At 38.9% G+C, this 16868-nt stretch overlaps 1 protein-coding gene across 5 annotated transcripts in view; it reads left to right on the top strand.

Annotated features, from left to right (window-relative positions):
* Positions 1–16868, top strand: part of Macf1 (microtubule actin crosslinking factor 1) — a 327638-nt gene that overhangs the window by 191174 nt on the left and 119596 nt on the right. For 4 of the 5 annotated variants that reach the window (XM_055610796.1, XM_055610794.1, XM_055610795.1 and 1 more), the window contains exons 31-35: positions 290–397; positions 538–636; positions 2789–2941; positions 3535–3623; positions 6947–7082. In XM_055610796.1, the coding sequence (XP_055466771.1) occupies positions 290–397; positions 538–636; positions 2789–2941; positions 3535–3623; positions 6947–7082 (585 nt within the window). Of the gene's footprint in view, positions 1–289; positions 398–537; positions 637–2788; positions 2942–3534; positions 3624–6946; positions 7083–11073; positions 16426–16868 lie in introns of all 5 variants that reach the window. The other variant, XM_055610792.1, reaches the window with a different exon arrangement.

Below are 16868 nucleotides of genomic sequence, written 5' to 3'. Positions count from 1 at the left end.
ATAGATAGATAGATAGATAGATAGATAGATAGATAGATAGATAGATAAAGTGGTGAGAACCTGAACTGTCAGTAAACAACTGAACTGTCAGTAAACTGTAAGTAAAATTATAAATAGCTACAGTCATTTATAGAGATAGAATTATTATTTCTGGCAGGCAGAATAGCCCAATATTGGCCAACCTATAGTCTGAACAAACACCAGATATAGTCCAACAACAAAACACTATGGTTTTGATATGTTAGCTATAAGTCCCAAGTAAAGGGAGTCAAATTTCTCCTTCCCTTAGGACTATGAATTGCAGCTGATGACATACAAGGCCTTTGTGGAGTCTCAGCAGAAATCCCCTGGCAAGCGCCGTCGCATGATTTCCTCTTCAGATGCCATCACACAGGAGGTGAGCTGGTGGGAGGAAACCTTACTCTCTTACCTTAAGAGAAGCTCTCCTTTGTCTCACCTTTCTGTTGTTCTCCTTATTCAACTGTTGACTTTTACTTTTCTGTCATAACTTATCTCAATTGTTCTTTTGAACTTTAGTTCATGGACTTGAGGACTCGATACACAGCATTAGTAACATTAACGACTCAGCATGTAAAATATATCAGCGATGCTCTCCGGCGTTTGGAAGAGGAAGAGGTGAGAATAGTTGTATCCTAACCATTCTTGAAAGAATGATTAAGAATGCTATGCTTCACCAGGCATGATGGGCCATGCCTTTGATCTCAGCAGTTGGGAGGCAGAGGCAAGCAGATCTCTGTTCAAGTATACCCAAGGCTACGCAGAGAAACCCTGTCTTGATAAACTACCACCAACAAGAAGCTATGCTTCAAGCAGAGGGTGTAGCTCATTAGTAGAGCTTGTGGCTAACGTGCTAAGTCCTCAACCTAGCACTACATACTAAAATTCCTATGCTCTGTCTTTTAAAAGGCAAAGTTCATGCATTCATTTTCTTTATTCACAGTGATCATGCTCTAGAAAGTTTGGTTGTTGGTTAATACTAAATCAGTGCTCCTAGGGGAAATAGTTACTCTCTACAAGCCTAAGATCCCATATACAGCCTGGTTTTATATGTTTTTTTGTTTAAAGACAGTTTATATGATGTGTAGTATTGTTTCGTTGATGCTCTCTAACTTTTTTTTCTGCAAAATATTTATCAAAGATATAAGATTTATCCCTAAGGCATATCATAGCTCTTTTAGGTTTAGGAATATTAGACAGCACTTCAACATTAGCCTAGAGTTACTTAAATGATGATGTCACCAAGAAAAAAAAGACAAAAGATGTGAAAAACATGGTATTGAATAGATTGAAAAGTATGCTGGCTTACAGTATTTGTTACTTTTCTGCTGCTGTGATAAAAGTACCATGACTAAAAGCAACATAGGGAAGAAGTTTATTTTGGGTTACGGTTTCAGAAGAATAGAGCCCATAGTGGTGACAGAAGCAGGGAGCTGCCTAATCACATTTTCATCTGCAAAGTGGGGAGAGGCTGTAAACTCCAGTATCCACCCCAGTGAACTTCCTCCAGTAAGGCTCCACTTGCTAAGGCTTCTGTAACCTCTGCAAACAGCACCACCAACTGGGAACCAAGTGCTCAAATGCCTATGGGAAATATTTTCCATTCAAACCACTATACAGTGTCACAACAAAATCCTCAGCTAATGACATGGGCATTGGGCAACTACAGTTTTTTGTTTGTTTGTTTGTTTTTTATCATTCAGTGCATCATTTGTGAGTGACTTTTGGAGTTTCAAGTAAATTTTAGGTGACATTTTTCAAATATAGAATATACAAATGTTTTTATCACTTCCACCTTTAAGTGTCTCATCAGAAAAAGGGGTGTCTTAGTGACTATTCTATTGCTGTGATATGACACCATGACCAAGGCAACATATAGAAGAGTTTATTTGGAGCTTATAGTTTGAGGGTTAAAGTTTGTGATCATCAGTGGCAGGGAGCATGGCAGGAGGCAGGCTGGCATGATGCTGGAGCAGTGGCTGAGAGTTCACAGGATCCACAGGAAGCAGAGCACACACTGTTGAAATGCCAAGAGCCTTTTGAAACTTCAAAGCCTGCCCTCACTCACTGACCTCCTCCAACAAAGCCACACCTTCTAGTCCTTCCCCGTCCCCTCAACTAGAGACTAAGTAATCAAAACATGAGTCTATATATGCTATTCTCATTCAAACCACCATAGGATACAAGCATAAATCTTCAGTAAAGTATAATTTGTTGGATGAAAATACTAGAAATCTCCCTAGTCTGTACAATGGGATGCTGTGACACTACTAAAAATAACAGAATAGATTTAACTGAACTGACATAGAAAGTGATTTATAATATATTACTATACTAGATATAATGATTTCAGTAAAAACTATATATGCAACAAAGGTACAAAATGACATAGAAACAATTTTAGAAGTGTGTTTGTGTGTAAAGTTCTGTGGAAATAAAATCTAGTATATATAATATGCATTCTTATTTTGGCCCTATGTATGTAGGGCCAAATAAGCATGTAATCATTTTGTAATTATATCTTTGCAAGCTGAGTTTTCAAATACTCATAGACATGCCATGGGAATTAAGTCGTGATACATGATCTTTTGTCCAGTATGTCATGCTTCTTCCATGCAGTGTCACTGTTCACTGATGGTTCTAAAAATTATGAAAATAGCAAGATTCTGTACATAAAGAACTATATTTTCTATCTGGCTTTGAAAACATAAAATCTTGCCTGCCTAATGAGACTGACCACAGTACTGACTTTCTATTTCTGGTTATATAGAAAGTGGTAGAAGAGGAAAAGCAAGAACATGTGGAGAAGGTCAAAGAACTTTTAGGTTGGGTGTCTACTCTGGCAAGAAATACACAAGGAACAACTACCTCACCTCATTCAAGTTCATCCACAGACATTGAAAAGGCCATTTTGGAGCAGCAGGTGAGTGTAAACTTACCTCTCTTTGCCCAGGTGGAATTGTATATTTGAAGAACAATTCTTGTGGCTTCTCAGAGAAAATTATTACTTTAGAAAAGGCTAACTTCAAGCCAGGCATGATGGCTCACGCCTGTAATCCCAGCACTCGGGAAGGCAGAGGCAGGCAGATCTCTGTGAGTTTGAGGCCAGTTTGGTCTACAAAATAAGTCCAGAACAGCCAAGGCTACACAGAGAAACCCTGTCTTGGCGGGGGGTGGGGGGGCGGACTAACTTCTAAAACTTACAGCAACTTCAGCTGCCCTGCTTGTTCGATTAGCTTTTTAAACATCTGTAGCCCATTTGTAATGTCTTACCAAGGTTGTATTTTCTCCTTTGGTTTTTGAAAAATTATTTGAAATCATGTTTGACTCTTTCAAGTCTTAAGCTTAAATTCTATCTATTTATCTATCTATCTATCTATCTATCTATCTATCTATCTATCTATCTATCTGCTCACTTGTTTATTTATTTATTTATTTATTTACTTATTTATTTATTTATTTATTTATTTATTTATTTGTTTGTTTATTTATTTATTTATTTATTTGTGCTGCTAGGTTCTGGCAGAAGAGCTAACAACCAAGAAAGAACAAGTCTCTGAAGCCATTAAAACTTCACAGATCTTCTTGGCCAAGCATGGTCATAAGTGAGTCTGACCTTTTCAAATGGCTGAATCTTAAGAGTCACAATGAGATGTTAGACTGGAAAATTTTGGGCAACAAGAGCCTTGTAGTTTGTACTGAGAAGTTGTTTGTTTGGATTTATTACCTTCTCAGATATGGGGAGGAATTTTAAACATGTTTGACTTGAGGGGGTTACAAAGGATGAGGAGCAAGTGCAAAATAGTGAGTGCGAGAAATTCAGTAGATTACAGAGGTGACAGAGATTCAAGAGGTATTAAGGGGCCAGCAAGATACTTCAGCACATAAAGGTGTTTGCCACCAAGCCTGACTCCCTGAATTCAATCCCCAGGATCCACAGGGTAGAAGTAGTGAATTGACCTTCCAGATAGTCCTCTGACCTTCATATGTGTGCACATGTGCCTGTGCAAATACACATATACTAAATAAATGTATAAATTAAAAAAGATACTAAAGATGATTGAGCTATGGGTTTGGTCACAAGGAAAATCAGTAGACTTGTGGTGCATGCTTTTAATCCCAGCAGAGGCAGATAGATCTCTGAATTCAAGGCCAGTTTGATCTATCTAGTAGCTCTAAGCCAACCAAGGCTATATAGTGAGACCCTGTCTCAAAATAAAATGAACAAAAATACCCTGCGAGGCTTCTAGCATAGGTTGTTGAATGTATGATGATATCAGTCACAAAGATAAGAAACACAGACCAAGGAATGAGTTGCACAGTAATGTAGCTTAGATGTTGAAAGCCTGTCAGATGTCAGAGAAGAAATACCTAGTATATAATAAGATTTATGTATTACCTTATTCATGCCTTATGTAGACTCACAAAGATTCCCAATGGGTAGCTCTGTAGGAAGTTTGGAAATAATGACAGAAGACTAAAGGGACAAAGATTTAAGTCACTAATGTAGTAGAAATCATAAGAGTAATTAACCTAAAAGGACTTCCAGGTCATGTAAGCCTGTAAAGGAAACTTTAGAGAATAGAACATATTGGTAAATAATACTTCAGGACCCAAGAAAGTTTGAAAAAGAAGAGAGAGTTCAAAAGTCAAGAAAGATTGATGAATATCTAATATATTTGGCTGTTGGGACTTTTTGGTGATACCGACGAAAGTTGTCGGGTGAGGTCAGAGTCAATATGATGAGCAGGAAATAAATGAGGTGTGGAGGCTGAGATACTGAAGCTCAGCTCCTTTTACAAAGCGTGCTCATAGGAAAGGAAAGCATTAATACAAGGAATGAGGGGGGAATATGCGGTCAAACACTTTTATTTTTTAGAATATGGAAGACTTAACTGTATCTATAGACTGCCTTACAAGAAAGATTTAATAGAAAGGAGGGGAGTGAAAAAGGTTAGAAGTAACTGATAGATAGAAAGTACAATCCTACTCAGGATTTGAGACAGCTTTTTCCCTTCAACATGAGAATTTAGGCTCAGAAAAGTTATGCACAATGCTAATTTTGTCAAGAATAGAGTCCAAAAGTAAGAGAAGTAATATCTAGTGGTCTGTATGTATTTTACTGTATTTTAAATTTTTATTTACTTTTATTTCACTGCATTAGTGTTTTGCCTGCATGTATGTCTATGTGAAAGTATCAGATCTTGGAATTACAGATAGTTGTGAGTTACCATGTGCGTATTGGGATTTGGACCTGGGTTCTCTGGAAGAGCAGTCAGTGCCCTTAGCCACTGAACCATCTCTCCAGTCCCCCTGTATTGTATTTTTAAGTAGGGGGTTTATTGAAGATTAGGGCAGTGCTCAGGCAAAATGATGAGAGATTAGCTGGGGACTCCCCCCTGCATTTTCTAAGGGAAATATTGAGGTCCAGTTAAAATTACAAGCCAGTAGGATCGCTACATGTCTGTGAGATCTCCTCCCTCACTTGGATATAGTTTGCAGTATGTGGGATCTTAGAGGTTTGTTTCTTATCAGATTAATGACAGGGAAGAATAATATTAAGGGCCTGATTAAGAAAATCTGCTGCAGGGTTTGGATGCCAAAGGTAAACTGAAGACTTGGGGAATCTCTATCAGTTTGTAGGTAATTCTAACATAAATCAACATAGTTCATTCTCAGAATTAACACTGGGAGGGGAGACGACAACCAACCTTTAGGATTCACAATATTCAAAGATATGAACTTCTAAGAAGACAGGAAATGAATGGACTTGGTGACAAACACACAGTGGCTTTAGCTATATGTGTAATGTCTTGTTTTCTAGAAAAAGTTCTAAAGCAAATATAGTTGAATAATGAAACTTTGAGCTAAGTAAACTATTGCATGGTGGTAATCCATTGTGGGAGGTAACCCAGAAGGGTCACCAGCTCAAGCTCACCCAGCCTGGGCTACGTACAGACCCTGTCTCTTAAAAACAAAACCCAAAACAAACAAGAGTGGCTACGGTTGGAGAGGAGAGACAGGGAAAGGGAGGTGTGATGAGGAATGTGCTCAACAGATACATCACATACAAAGGATTTAAAAATAAGAGAAATTAAAGATTACTAGGCAGGTAAATAATTTGTTTAAAATGTGGCAAGGTCATTTTGATTAAGGCAGTTGCAGAACTTCTAGAGTTATTGTTAGAGGTTGGTCTGATGCGTGTTACTGGCCCTCAAGATCTGGTTATACCTATCTTTGTTTTGTAAACCTGCCTAAGGCATACCTGATTGGTTGATTAAACAGATTATAACTGGGCAGGGCAGAAAGGGGTAGGTTTTGCTAAGGTTCCTGGGCTTGTAGAGAAGAGGAGAATCACAGGAGACAGATAGACAAAAAGAGAAAGGAGGATGCCATGATGGGTTAGTGTGGAGAAAAAAAAAATCTAGGTTGGGAGGAAGGACTCCAATAGTGACATGAAAAGGCCCAGATGAAGAATACAAGCAAGTATCTTCAGATTATGGATGGAAGGTAGACCAGATGAGGATGATTATGGAGGATGGCATTGGATGGGGACTGGGAGATGGATGGCAAGGTTATTGAGCCAGCATAGGTGAAATATCTACCCAGCCCAAGGTAAATAAGGCAATTATAATAATTAACAGGTGTCTGTGTCTTATTATTTGTGATAGTGGATTAGATAATACCACTGTGATAATCTTAGGGCTGATAATAACATTAGATAACCCAGCACTCCTTTTTTTTTTAATTTACAATAAGTTATATAGCATTAACATCACTAAGAATCAATCATAGGATATGAGAGAGATTCCATAGTTGAGCATGGGAGACTGGCTATATTTAGATAATCCATTCATGACAACAATGTGACAGTTTTGAACATAGTTTGGAGACTTTTCCCCCTGAGATGTAATGCTTCATCTTTCAGGCTCTCAGAACGAGAGAAAGAACAGATCTCCAAGCAGCTGAGCGCCCTGAACAAGGCTTACCACGACCTTTGTGATGGTTCTGCAAACCAGCTCCAGCAGCTCCAGAGTGAGCTGGCTCAGCAGACAGAACAAAAGGTATTTTTAGTTTGGGGCTCCATATATTACAGAAGCTTTTTAAATGGTATGAAAGTGTCTTTGCTGATTGAGAGTCATGTTCACTAGCTTTCCATTACCAATGTGACTTAATACTTAACCTCACTTTAGCAGCCATTTGTCATATGTTTCTTTACTGGGGTTCCGTGATGTGTTGGTCAGTCAAGAACATCAGAGGACATTTACAGCAAACCTTCTGGATCTGGCTCCCTCCCACCTCCACCCACACCTTACCACTGCACAACGGAAAAGAGTTAAGGAGAACTTCAATTCTGTATTGTATCTGATCACAGGTCAATAAGATTACTCCTTCGTGACATAGTCAACCAAGAGTTGTAGATATATGCAAGAAAATGTTTATAAGCTTATAGCTTCTAGTAGCCAGGGAAAGACGTACTTCACTGACTGAGACGCTGGTTCCCCTCATCCATCCATGGTCGTTCCATCATGTAGCACCATTACCAGTTCTCATCTCACTATTTTTTTTTTTTTTTTTTTTTGGTACCACATGAAAGTCATAGTTGCTGTTGGTTGTCTTAAGTTCTTCCTGGATACTTACATGTGTGTGCACATTTAACCAAATTATATACATGTGTCTCTGGGATATACATGTGTGTTTGCCTGCTTATTTCCTATGTTGTGAAGCAATGGCCAGTGTATGTGGAGAAAGCTAATATGTGGTAAATAATATTTGGTCTACATGATGCACAACATGATTATTCAAGCAAAATCTTGATTCTGAACCATGGATATAAATTTATAAATTCATTAAGTCTACAGGATAGAACCAGCCCTGCTTTGACAGTATATTTCCAGAAAGAATGTGCTGGTGTAGAATTTTCTGTGTAAGGTAGCCCACTTCTGATGGCTTTTGCTTCACCATATAAGGGAGTATGTGAAAAGTTTTAACAATTGCTTGCTGAGAACATCCAGTTCTCATTTTGAAAGGTTAAAAGGGGGTGGGGGAGGGCAAAGAAAGAAAAAGACAAGCTGCTGAGCACCACTACATTGAGCATGATGTGTCCCTGTACTGTGTGTGTTTCATGTAAAGTATTGTTCTGGTTAACTGACATCCTTGCTTACAAGTTTCACTAACCCTTTGGAGTTTAAGCACAAATGCACAAAGGGAAAAGAGGACGACCTGTTTGGGGTTCTTTTTTGCAAAAAAAAAAAAACAAACAGTCGCATGCTGGACGCTAACCCCAAGCTTACACTGTGTATGTGATACGGCTGAGCTGCTCCATAAGGCTCTATTTCTTATCTGCCTGAGGCGTTCCCTGCAATTTGGGTAAGTAGAAGCCTTTTATGTTTTCTTTCCTTTTCTCCCTGTGTCATTTAAGCTCATCTAGGTTACAGTGTCCATGTTTGGTAGACTGGATTGCTTCCCAGCTCAGTGCTGCCTTCCTATCCTTCCGTTACGAGGGTGTTGGGAGGAATTATGAAGGCTTTTCTCTTTAGCTCAATTCCAGGCTTTTTTTTTTTTCAATGTCAGCATTTTTGAGATTATGAATCTTTCAGAAGAAATTAGAAAATTCAACAGTCTTCCTTTTTATCATAACATCTCTTTCTCAACAAGCTTTATATAGATTTTTTTTTCTTTTTCTTTTTTCTTTTTTTTTTTTTGAGACAGGGGTTTTTTTTGTTTTTGTTTTTTGTTTTTTGTTTTTTTTTGTTTAGACTAGGCTGGCTTGGAACTCAAAGATCCACCTGCCTCTGCTTTCAAAGTGCTGGGATTAAAGGCCCAAACCTACCACAACCAGCTTATGGATTTTCAAAAAGGATTTATATATTAGAAGAGTCATACACCAGTAAGCTATTTTTTTATAATCTCTGTAAAATAGACACATAGTAGATTTGTGTAATATGTGTGTTTCACTTATACAAATTGAACCCTAAAATACAGAAAGTAAGATTGGGGAGAATAGCAAATAATATTTTACATAGCATGGGGAATGGTGCTCCTAATATGCCATCAATTGAGCATATAAAATAAAGCAGAGAAATGAACCAAATCCCTCTTTGCTATCTATTCTGCATTCTTATGTGCAGTCACTATGCTTAAAATCCTCATGCAGCCCTTAACATGGAGTATATAGCCTAATGGTATCAAGGATTGTTTTTTAAACATCTTATCTCTTTATTCAGTGTTCATTGCATTGCAGATAGTGTTTCTATACACTGAAGGGAAAAACTGTTTTTATATAATTTACTTCTCACTGACAATAGAAATGAAATGCACTTGTTAGTAGACAGGGAAGTGATTGACATTAAGTCAGGGTTATGTATGGATAAGTTGCCATGAGTTTTTAAAAATCCAAAAATAATGCTGTCCAAAGAGAAGAAAGATGAATTCATTAAGGAAAACAAAAAATGAAGAAGGGCACAGTGGTACCTGCCTTTAGTCCTAGCACTCTGCAGGCAGAGGCAGGAGTCTGCTGCCTGTGAGTTTGAGGCCAGCCTGGCCTACATAATGAGTATCAAACAGTCAGAGCTTTATGGTGCGATCCTGTCTCAAAAAACAAACAAATAAACAAATAAACAAAAAAAAAAAAAAGAATTGTAGTCATGGAGTGCAACACAAGTAATGAAGCATTTTAGGTAGTAAAGCTCTTAAATGATTTAAAATCTGAAATAAAAGGCTTTAAAATGAGAATTCTTCAGCAGACTGACTCCTGTTTAAGATGTGACTTTACTATTTCATGCTTCTCCATACTATCCAAAGAGACCTATAATAGCAAAAGATTTGAGTCCAGGTTGGTTTCTAGAACTCACTTGTTTTGTTACCTTGGACAAGCTACTTAATATGTGTTTCATGTTCTTAACCTCCAGATTAAGATTAATCTTTTATAGGATCACTGTGAGGATTAAATATGGTTCCTCAATAAATCTAAGTGGCAGCCTGGACTAGAAGAAGTGGTACTAGTGTATTCACAATCTAAAATCCCTAGTCTGTTTCTTCCTTGACTTGTTACTTTCAGGTCTTACGAGCATTGGCCTCTAAGAAGTTAAAACTCTTGATCACACACTGCTTAAGTAATACACACAGGCCCATTTATTGAGATGCACAACTACTTTGTAGCTTAAGTCTCTCATCTTTTATACTAATCCTGTTATCAGCAAAGAAACGTTTCCAGAACCTTCTGTATGAGAAATTATATTAGGAACTGGTATGTGTCTGTAAGAACCTTTGTAATAAGTTGATCTTAGAAATAATTTTCTAGATGTATAGACATGGTTTAGCAGTTACAAGCAATTACTGTTCTTTCAGAAGACTTGATTCAGTTCCCAGCTTCAATATCAGGCAGTTCACAATCACCTATAACTTCAGCCCTAGGGGATCTGTCACCTTTGGGCTCCCAGGCCACCTGCACTCGTATGCACATATATACACAATTTTAAAAAGTGAAAAATAAAATCTTTAAACATAGCCATCCAAGGTCAGCAGTGTGGCAAGCAAGTAAAATCATTTACCACCAGGCTGATGACCTGTGTTTGATATTTAGGGCCCACATGATGGAAGGACGGAGCCAATTCCCACTAGTTGTCCTCTGACTTACACATATGTGCTATGGCTCTTGAATGCCTGCATGCCCACTCATGCACACACCCTATACACTAAATAAATGAATAATTAATAAGATGTAAAAATTAAAAAATTAGCTATCTTCTTTCTTTACTGCTTGCTACTTTGTAAAGCTTATTGCGCAGATATGCTTAATGCAATCTATCATTCTTCAGGCAATCTGTGAGCTTCTGGCTCTATTGAACATTCTGCAGTTTATAAAAAATATTTTCTAGCATGAATGGCCTGGCTTGCATTTTGATTTTCATACAGGTTGGGGATTACTGAGGGTAGATTTTTCCTGTGATCAGAATTTCATCTGTGGTTCTTTTCTAACAGTTATGCTTCTATCATTGATTCTGATTCATTTTTCATTTTAATTCTGTTTTTTTTTTTTTTTTTTTTTTTTAGAATTGCAGAGCAGTTGCTGGAGTGATTGACCTAGGTACAGTGGAGATATTTCCCATCTTCAGAGCCATGCAAAAGGGCCTCATTGACCAAGACACAGGCCTAGTGCTCCTGGAATCCCAGGTTATCATGTCTGGCCTCATTGTCCCTGAGAACAGTGAAAAGCTCTGTTTGGAAGAGGGTCTCGCCAGAAACCTCATTAACCTTCCAATGTACCAACAGCTCCTGGAGCTACAGGATTCTCTGTCTTTAATTAGCAAGCTTACGGAGACACAAGGCCCCCTTTCTGTGGTGGAAGCAATTGAAAAGAAAATTATCAGTGAGAGACTTGGACTGAAAGTCTTAGAAGTTCACCTGGCAACTGGAGGTTTCAGTCTCTCCCCCAGTGAAAACTGTATTAGTCTAGAAGAAGCTTTTCATCGAGGCTTCATTTCATCATGGCTTCATTCAGAATTACAATCTCACTTGAGATCATCCAAGAATTTAATAGACCCTAACACAGCTGAAAAAATTGGATTGTTGGAACTGATGCAAAGATGTATCATCCATCAAGAGTCAGGGTTGAAATTGCTGCCTGTCAAGCAGTTGGCAGGGGGAATGGTGAGCCTGAAATCAAATCGGGAGGTTAGCATTTTCCGTGCCGTTCAGGAAGGGCTGATAGACAGGCAGGTCACTGTCCGGCTGCTGGAAGCTCAGCTCTTTGCTGGTGGCATAGTAGATCCAAGAACAGGTCATAGACTTACAGTGCAAGAAGCCGTGAGGCATAATTTGATTGACCAAGATATGGCCTGTGCTATTCTCATAAGGCAGCTTCAGACAGGAGGCATCATTGACACTGTCACAGGGAATAGAATGACTATTGATGAAGCAGTGAGCAGTAATCTAGTAGCTGCTAAGATTGCTCTTGTAATTCTGGAATCCCTCTGGTCATTCATGGGGTTACTATGGCCTGAATCTGGAGAGATCCTCCCAATTACAGATGCTCTAGAACAAGGTATTGTGTCTACTGAATTAGCACATAAAATCCTCCATAACCGACAGCAAATTGAGGCTCTTTTTCTACCAACAATCACAGAGATTTGGTCCTGGCAGAAAGCAACAGAGAGTGGTATTTTAGATAAAGGTCTTGCCAGTAACTTAAGCTCTATTTGTATCCCTGATGTGATGCCCCACATACAACTAGCAGACTCCGCAGAACAAAGCAAATTAGTCGTTGCTCCTGGTGTACCACCTCTGTCATGCCAAAGAGAGAAAGTAGCAAGCCATGGAGAGAAGCTGTTGTTTCACCTGATGACTCACAGCTACATCAATGCACACACTGGACAGCGGCTGCTTTTGTTGGATCAAGAGCTGCTAGAGACGCTAACATCCAGAGATATATGTCAAGCAGGTCTTCCAGAAGGAATTGAAATTCAGCCTCAAAGACTAGACACCTCTGAGAAATCACAAGAATTGAATAGTGGGAATATCTCCCAAATTTCCAGTGCTAGGACGCACTGTGAATCCCAGTTTCCTTCTCAGAACCAAGACGATCCCAATCAGGAAAACTATACTGAAGCAAAAGGCAAAAGGACTGTTATAGGAATAAAATGCTCTTCTGCAGGGAGCCCTGAAAGGGATCTGTTTGTAGGAGAACAAAAAGCAATTACTGCAAATGTTAGCACTTCAAAAGTTATAAATAAAGTCAAGTTAGACCTACAAAGTCTATTGTTAGGCACTAGAAAGGAAGAACAAAGAGAAATGTTTAGCAAGGAAAATATCAGTGGAGAAGCCCTTCTTGTGGAATGTCCTCAGGAATCTGAAGGTATATCTTTGGTGCTTGACAAAGACCTTCTTACTGAGAAATCAGAATGGCAAACTCCCACAAAGACTTCCTTCACATGTCTAAAAGAACAAGTGAAGACTGCCAAAACTGAATATATTCCAAGTGAAACTGGACTACCACTCATAAAGTCTCAAAACAAAACATCACAATTTCAGGTAGTGACTTCTTTAAGTTTGAAATCAGAATTTAAGTCAGAACATAATATTGATTCCTTGGAGAAAGAGTTAAATGAAACACCTTTGGTTAAGGTTAGCCACAAACAAAGTGAAGGACAGAGTGTTGCAGATGGTCATATAGTGGTATTAGAAAAGACTGATCCAGAGGATAATGGTGATGAGGCTTCCTTTTTGTGTAGTCATCATTTTGAATTGCTCGAAGAAGCTACTTTAAGTACATTGTCTGCCCAGCTACTGGATGGTGGTGTCTTTCATGAAGAAACAGGTCAGAAACTCTTACTAAATGAAGCAATAGCCCAAGGCCTTGTGTCTAGCCACACAGCTGTGAAACTAATGGGAAAATTGAACATGTTCCGGGGCTTCTTTGATTCCCAGACCTGTGAGTCTTTGACAACTGAAGAAGTCATTAATGAAGGTTTGATGGATGAGAAATTATTACATAATGTCCTTATGTCAGACAAAGCTATAAGTGGTATCTTAGACCCCAGAACCCACTCACTATGTTCTGTAAAGGAAGCTGTGGCAGTTGGACTTCTTGACAAGGAGACAGCCACCAGAATTTTAGAGGGGCAGGTGGTAACTGGTGGAATTGTTGACCTGAAACGAGGCAAAAAGCTTTCAGTGACTTTGGCCTCAAATCTTGGTTTGGTAGACAGTGCTGACCAGACAGAACTTATAAATCTGGAAAAGGCTGCCAAAGGCAGAGATGCTGAAAGTGCAGTTAAGAAGAGATTGATCAGGCTACAAATGGAAACAACAGGACTTAGGGACCCTGACAGTAAAGCACTGTTAACAGTTTCACAGTCCGTTGATAGAGGTCTTCTGGAGAGAGAAGAAGCTGTTTGTCTGTTGACTAAACAAGTGCTTGATGGTGGTATCATTCATCATATATCTGGCTTGAGACTTTCTGTTGATAATGCCTTTAAACATGGCTTGATTGGTAAAGATTTATCCAGGCAGCTCAAAAAAGTTGAGAACTTAAACCACCATCAGTTTTATCATCCTCAAACAAAGGAAGCGCTTTCCTTCTCAGAAGCCATAAAATTAGATCTTGTTTCTCCAGAGTTGAAAAGAGAAATCCAAGAGATTCAGGACATAAGTGGGAAATTGAGGGATCTCATTGGTGGCCAGAAATTGACTTTGGCAGAAGCTAACAAAGGAAGATCCTTAGCTAATGAAACAGAATTACCTTTAGGATTAAGGCATGGGGTTGTAGATCCTGAGAACTGCAGAATTATTCCCTACTCAGAACTGGTAAAGAAATGTAAGATTGACATTGAGTCTGGATGGAGATATCTTGAAGTAATTCCATTCTCTGATATTAAAGATGAGGTGAGCAACAAAACGCTAACATTGTCTGAAGCAATTCAGCATGGAAAAGTAGACTTCGCATCTACACTGAAGGTTTTGGAAGCTCAGGCCAACACTGGTGGAATCATAGATCCAGCCACAGGAAAACAAATGACTTTGGCATCAGCTTTGGAACATAAGCTATTAGATGAAAACATGGCCAGAATTATTGCATCTCATCAAGTGTTAAATGGAGGAATTATTGATATATATAATGATCAAAGAGTGACTTTAGAGGATGCTGTTAAGAAAGGACTTATCAGCCCTGAACTGGCAACTATGATCCAAGTAGATACCTTAGAAAAGGAAGGTGAGACTGAAGTATGTGAATTGAAGGGTGAATTTCTAAGAAAGGGGTTACTATTTGAGTTTAGTGAGATCACTGAGGAGAGTTATGATAAAGAGGAATGTGAGAGAGTATTACCAGTTGGAAGTCAGTGTGCTCAAGAAAAGGCTAAAGTAAGGGTTTCTAATCGGGGAAAGCTAGAAAAGGGTAGGGAGATATCATTAAAAGAGATGGAAGGCAAGTGTCAAGATGAGGAGAAAGCTTCTTTAGACAATAAGTTATCCACCAGCAGCATAAGTCCTGGTCATCTTGAAAGTGAATCTTCACAGCAAGTTTTGGTGATCCATCCCTGCTCAGAATCTTCAGATTTGAACCTTAGAGAGGTAGCTAGAAGTTGCATGAGAAAATGTACAGATGTAGAACAGGAGAAAGTAGTAACACAAATAAAAACGATTTCTCATGTAAAGCAATCTATCTCAGGCCTGAATGCTGAAGAAGCAAAAGAATGTCAAGGAAAAATGATTTCAAAAGTACAAGAATCTCATTATGAAACCACAGGCAAATTGTTGAGTGAACAATCAGTGAATGTGAAGGTTAGTAAGAGAGTGAAAAGGGATGTCGTTGTAGAGGAAAATGTCCAAACAGGCAAAGCAGCCATTCTTTCTGAAGAAGAGTTGGACCAGGAAGTTTCCACTGGTGATGAACATGACTCCTTCATAAAGAGCCAATCTGTGAAAATGGTAGGAAATGATAAGGAAAAAGAAGCTGGTAGAGAGGTGGACTTTTCTGTTACTTGTAAAACTGAAGGCTTCCCTTCCCAGATGATATCCAAAGATGCTACCCTAAGAAATCAAAACGCTTTAACATTCTTCAGTGAAGGGGAAGTGAAAACGTCAAACCTCTGCTCAATTTTAAAACCAAGAGAAAAATTATCTCAAGGAATTGCTAGTACTGCCCAAAAGGAACCATTCTTTTCTGAGATTCCAAGACCTGAAAGACTAAACTACCAGGAATCAGATGAAGAAACCCAAGTTTCATACATGCCCCACATTTCCAACAGAGACATGGCTGCCCAGAGAACCACCAGAGAGGAGACTACTGATGGCCAAGACTTGTGTATTACATCTAAGACTGAGGAGACGAAAGATAAGATTTTCCCATCCAGAGATTATAAAGAAAAGTTAGATCAAGAAATACCTTTGGACTCAACAAGAGCTCATAAATTAAAAGAAACCATAGTTTCTACTATAGATACAGAAGGTGTCTGTTACTCCTCAGATAAAAAAGGTCTTCATGAGCATAGGAAAGGGGATCATGGGCTTTGTGGACATCAAAAATCTAAAATAGCAACAACCCAGGAAACAAAATTTCTAGAAGTAGTAAATCCTATAGCTAAAGACCCAGAAGAGGGATCCTCTGAAGACAGAGTGGGTCAGAGAGGACCCAGAGTCTTAGTATCTCTTCTTCCAGAGAAAATGCCCAAAAGGATGTTGCAGAATGAGAGTAGGGGGCAACATGATGGTTTCATGAGTCCCACTACTTCAGAAGTCAGTAAAGAAATGTTAGTGTCCCTGCCGTGTTCTGTAATGAAGATAGATGAGAAGATACCTAAGGGAAAGCACAAAGAGATCCTTGGTGATGAACAAGCCCCCTCCATGGCTATCCCTGGTGGGAAGGGGAGTGAAGGTACAAACCCAGGACTCTGCAGAGCAACTCAGGCAAGTATCCCAAAGTGTTGGGTTCTGTTTGGTTAGGGTTGGGAATATTTTTGTTAGAGTGGTTTTGATTTTGTTTTGAGACAAGGTTCAACTAAGACCCTAGCTGGCCTGCTGTTTATTATTTATCCCAGGGTGGCCTCCAACTTGTGGCAATCCTCTTGCCTCCCATTCTGAGATAGACACACACCATCATTTCTGGATTGTTTGTGTGTGGTTTTTTTTTTTTTTTTTTTTTTTTTTTTTTTTTTAAGATATAAGTAGCAATGGGTGTGGTAGCATACACCTTTCATCTGGCAGGTAGATCGCTGAGTTCAAGAACGGCCTGATCTACAGAGTAAGTCCAGTACAGCCAGGGCTATACAGAAATTCTGTCTTGAAAAAACAGAACAAAAGAAAGAAGGAAGGAAGGAAGGAAGGAAGGAAGGAAGGAAGGAAGGAAGGAA

Source organism: Psammomys obesus, unplaced genomic scaffold (genome assembly GCF_907164565.1).
Source record: "Psammomys obesus unplaced genomic scaffold, mPsaObe1.curated_primary_1811, whole genome shotgun sequence".
Classification (NCBI taxonomy): domain Eukaryota; kingdom Metazoa; phylum Chordata; class Mammalia; order Rodentia; family Muridae; genus Psammomys; species Psammomys obesus.
This window is presented reverse-complemented; position numbering and strand designations above follow the sequence as displayed.